The sequence below is a fragment of the Colobus angolensis genome, unplaced genomic scaffold, assembly GCF_000951035.1.
Source record: "Colobus angolensis palliatus isolate OR3802 unplaced genomic scaffold, Cang.pa_1.0 Scaffold65, whole genome shotgun sequence".
Taxonomy (NCBI): Eukaryota; Metazoa; Chordata; class Mammalia; order Primates; family Cercopithecidae; genus Colobus; species Colobus angolensis.
The window spans coordinates 4,610,248-4,615,052 of NW_012120154.1; the positions used below are offsets into that span (position 1 = coordinate 4,610,248).

At 55.9% G+C, this 4,805-nt stretch overlaps 1 protein-coding gene across 1 annotated transcript in view; it reads left to right on the plus strand.

The window, feature by feature from the left end:
- Positions 1-4,805, plus strand: part of TST (thiosulfate sulfurtransferase (rhodanese)) — a 9,002-nt gene continuing 4,197 nt past the window's right edge. The window contains exon 1 of the mRNA XM_011964298.1: positions 1-976. Coding sequence (XP_011819688.1) covers positions 382-976 — 595 coding nt within the window. The 5' untranslated portion in view covers positions 1-381. The remainder of the gene's footprint in view (positions 977-4,805) is intronic.

The window sequence follows — 4,805 nt, forward strand, 5'->3', positions numbered from 1 at the left end:
CCAAGATGCCATCGCCCCCCATCCCGGGCATGTTTTCACGGCTCTTTCTTGGCGGGATCGAGTACTGTAGCTTCTAGGAGCCAGACCCCTGTCCCAGGAAGCACCCCTATCTAGAGTCCTCGGAAACTTTGCCCCACCCGCTTCTGCGCTGGGCCCCCGGGCCCGCTGGGAGGGGCGGGGCCGGCTTTCCAGAGGGAATCTGCAAACTTATCCCGCTGCACGCCACAGCCCCGCTGGCTTGCTATAAACAAGGAACCCGGGGGAGTGCGGAGGGAGAAAGAGCTTCTCCCAGGCCTCACCCTACTGCACACACCGACTTCCTCACGCCTGTCTCTCTTTCCTGGTTCCCACCCGTGCCAGGTGACACGCAGAGCTGAAGCCATGGTTCATCAGGTGCTCTACCGGGCGCTGGTCTCTACCAAGTGGCTGGCGGAGTCCATCAGGACTGGCAAGCTGGGGCCCGGCCTGAGGGTGCTGGACGCGTCCTGGTACTCACCAGGCACCCGAGAGGCCCGCAAGGAGTACCTCGAGCGCCACGTGCCCGGCGCCTCTTTCTTTGACATAGAGGAGTGCCGGGACACGGCGTCGCCCTACGAGATGATGCTGCCCAGCGAGGCTGGCTTCGCCGACTATGTGGGCCGCCTGGGCATCAGCAACCACACGCACGTGGTGGTGTACGATGGCGACCACCTGGGCAGCTTCTATGCTCCCCGGGTCTGGTGGATGTTCCGTGTGTTTGGCCACCGCACCGTATCAGTGCTCAATGGTGGCTTCCGGAACTGGCTGAAGGAGGGCCACCCGGTGACATCCGAGCCCTCACGCCCAGAACCGGCCGTTTTCAAAGCCACACTGGACCGCTCCCTGCTCAAGAACTACGAGCAGGTGCTGGAGAACCTTGAATCTAAGAGGTTCCAGCTGGTGGATTCACGGTCTCAAGGGCGGTTCCTGGGCACCGAGCCGGAGCCGGATGCAGTAGGTAGGTGTCCCAGTGCTGGGTGGTCCCTGGGGAGTATTGCCCCGTGGAAGGATAGGGAATAAGGATGACTGGGACCCTCTCCAGGGTCTGTCCCATGGCTTCAATCCTCCCATGTAGGCCTCAGTCTTTCCATCGAAAAAACCAGAAGGTGGAGACAAAGCTAAGGCTTTTTCAGCTTGGATGCACAAGGACCCAAAAATGTGTCTCCATAGCCATGTGCTAAGAAGCCATCTAGCATCTGTGTGGAGTGACATCAGCAGAAGTCGCTGGTGACATGTCCACCACCTCCACTCCCAGGCACCAGCTGCCCCACATGTGCTAGGATATACCTAACGGTGTCATGCCCCTGAGCCAGCATTTGCATTGCTGTACAGAAACCTCCAGCTTCTCCAGGCCTCTCTTGTCTCGCAGAAACCCTTACAGACATCAACAGTGTCCCTCCCCCAGGATCCCTCTCTCCCCAGATCTAGCTTTCCTGGGGCCCCTGACTGCTGTTTGCAAAGGCCATGTTCCCTAACCTTTCCAGGCAGCTGCAGCCTGTCTGCAGAGCTGTAACAGCAGCTGCCATTTCATGCCAGACACTTGGTACCGCATTATCTCAGCGAACAAAGCTCAATGCCCTGTTTTGGCAGCAGGGGGTTGGGGGGACTGATGCCAGGACATTAAGTTACTTGCTCAGTTAAGTGGTGGAAGCCGGGATTCAAACCCAATGCTGCCTTGTTTCAAACCAGGGCTGTAAACCAGGATGCGCCCCGCGCTGCCCTACCCCCCTACTTCCCAGGGCTAGGAGGGTGTCCCCTCTGCTAGTTGCCCCAGGAAGGCGACTCAGAAGTTCCCCTCCTGTGGAAGGGAAGGCCAGGTGGATTGGATACTGCTTGAGGGCTGAGGGGAGCCTCAGGAGAGGAAATGCTGAGTTCTAGAAGCTCCTAACCAGAGAGAACCTCAGAGGTCTTCCCTTTTCTAGATGCAGGACTGGAGTCTCGCTGCCATCACTCCTGCTGAGTGCCCTCCAGCCCCTGCCTGGCCATCTCCAGGAGCAGGGCCCTCTCTTGTCTCTGGGCACCTCCTTGGTGGGTCTTTCCTCAATCAGGGCTCCTCTACAGAATCTAACTCATGTGCAACATTTTGTCTGACTTGTTGAAAAACATCTCTTCCTGTCTGTACCTCCCACAGAGAGAATGCTGGGAAAACTGTTTTTGCACACTCTTAGAGCTGGAGGCCTGAAAGGTGACCTCATCTGACAGAGGGGAGACTGAGGTGCACAGAGGCAGGGGCCAAGGCCGTGTAGCTAGTGACAGAGCCAGGAGAGCAAGGTCTCTGCCTTTTCCAGCGCAGCTTTTCCAGGCCCCGTATTTTTCTTGCCTGCTTGCTCTCTGAAGGTCTGGAGTTGAAGATTCAAGTTCATTTGGCACCTCCCAGAGAATCCCAGCTGGGAACGCCTGCAGCCCTCTCCTGGCCTTGGTTCAAGACACCTCTTCTCCTTGGGATTTAAGCTGTCACTGGGGGAGGATCAGTGGAATTGGTTCTCTTGCTGCTTCCCAGCCTGCCCTAAAGCAACCTAGGAAATAAGTGGAAGGGACAGGTTGGAGGTACCAGGCCCAAAGTCCTCACCCATTTTACAGATGAGGAAACTGAGGCTCAGAGGAGGGGAATGGCCTGCAGTGGGTAATGCCTCCTGAAGGCCCAGGATGCTGAAGTTCCTCCTCTGTGATCCTGTTCCCGCCTCCTGCAGTTTCCCTCAGGAGCACCAGGGAACATGGATTCTCATTTCAGCTCAGCCACTCCTCCTTGGGGTGACCTCAGTCCAGTTGCTTGGCCTCTCTGGCTTTCCTTATCATAAAGTGAGAAGAGTCACAGCAGCCCTACCCACATGAGTATGCATTTGTTTAAACGTAGCAGTGGCGACCAGGCGTGGTGGCTCACCCCTGTAATCCCAGCACTTTGGGCGACCGAGATGGGTGGATCACGAGGTCAGAAGTTCAAGACCAGCCTGACCATGGTGAAACCCCATCTTTACTAAACATAAAAAAAAAAAAAAAAAAAATTAGCCAGGCGTGGTGGTGCACGCCTATAATCCCAGCTACTTGGGAGGCTGAGGCAGGAGAATGCTTGAACCCTGGAGGTGGAGGTTGCAGTGAGCCGAGATCGCGCCCTGCACTCCAGCCTGGGCAACAGAGCAAGACTCCATCTCAAAACAAAAAAAAAAAAAGAAAAAAAAAGTAACGGTGGCTGGAAAGGGATTTCGAGAAGAGTAAGGAACAATACAAAACCTGGCGGGTGTGGCATTTCCCCCCCAACCCCCTCCTCCAAGAGGCTTTGCTGGCCTGCATACAAGATATTTTTGGGGACACAAAGGCACGCGAGGCTCTGCCAAGTTTATGGTTCCCAGCTTGATGTGGGATCAGGGAGGTACCCTATGGCTTCAGCAGTCCAGGTGTAACACACAGGGGCATGGGGGTGGCAGGCCTGTGGGATCAGGCCTTAGGCCTGATCATCTCTGGAAGAAATGGCCCCAAATGGAGTGGGAAGCAGAGCTTAGACACCTGGCGGCCACTTCCTGCCCACCTTAGGCAAGCACCTTCCTCTTTGACTGTAGTTTTGTGCCTCCACAAGCCCTTAGTCCTGGAGTCAGCCAGATGGGAGGTTCCATCCAGGTGTGATACTGATGCATAGCCTCAGGCTAGTGCCTTCACCGCTGACTGTTCTTCATGAAAGAAGCGCTGCTCACCTGAGAAGAGGGCTGGAGGAAGTGAGAGAGGCAGAGTAGGAGTTTATCCAGCCCAGTTTCTTTATCAAGTTAATTTTCTTTGCCTCCCTTCTTGGAGGGAGTGAGGGTGAAGAAGGGAGAAGGGTATCGACCCCCTAATAAGCACTTTTATTTACGGAACCCTTTTTATATAGTCTCTTCTGGACACCTGCAGCAGCCCTGCAAGGGGAGGCAGGCAGGGGTAGGGTAGGCTTGGTCTCACTTTGTGGGTGGGGACAGGGAAAGGGCTTCTCTGTTAAGGCAAAGTGGCTGAGACTTGACCCTAAGTTGCCAGGCTTCAAGGTGGGGCTGTTTCCCAAGGCTACTGCTGTGGGTGGGGTGAGCTGTGAGCAAACCCAGGGGCTGAGGGAAAGGTCACAGCTCCATGGTGTGGCTTCCAGGCTGCTGTATGGGACTGAAAATCCACTCAGCCTGTCTCTCCCTCCCAGGGCTGGAAGCTGGGCTGAGGGAGGGGGGAGGGTGCGGGGCTGCCTCCTCCTGGCCAGGGTTAAGGGGTTGCCTTCTGGGGCTGCCTGCTCTGGATTCCTTAGTGAAAGCAGAAAGGGCCAGACAGCTTTTCCTGGCCTTAAAATCCATACCTACCAGTGGCCTGAGGGATGTGAACTCCAATAGTTGAGCATAAGAGGTCATCTCATCCATTCCCCGCCTCAGTCTCCTTTTCAAGGGAGGCTCAGGGTGGTCAAAGAACACAGGCGTTGGGGGCCAATCAGACTTCACTACCTTTGCTGTGTGTCCTGGGGCAAGTGACCTTACCTCTCTGAGCCTGGGCTCCCCAGCAATGCTGAGAAAATAATCTCCCCTGCTTTGTGAGGATTGCGGAGGATAACGTTCTTGAGAGCACCTGCCGTCAAGTGCCTGGTGCCACAGGTTATGGGAATGGGGGGGATGCCGGCTGCGGGGAGGGAGAGCAAGAAGCCTTCAGCTAGACTTGGGAAGAGAAGCATGGGAGCCTCTGCTTTCTGGCCCAACCTGCCTTTCCACCAACTGGCTGTTCTTTTCTTTTTTTTGAGATGGAGTCTCGCTCTGTCGCCCAGGCTGGAGTGCAGTGGCCGGATCTCAGCT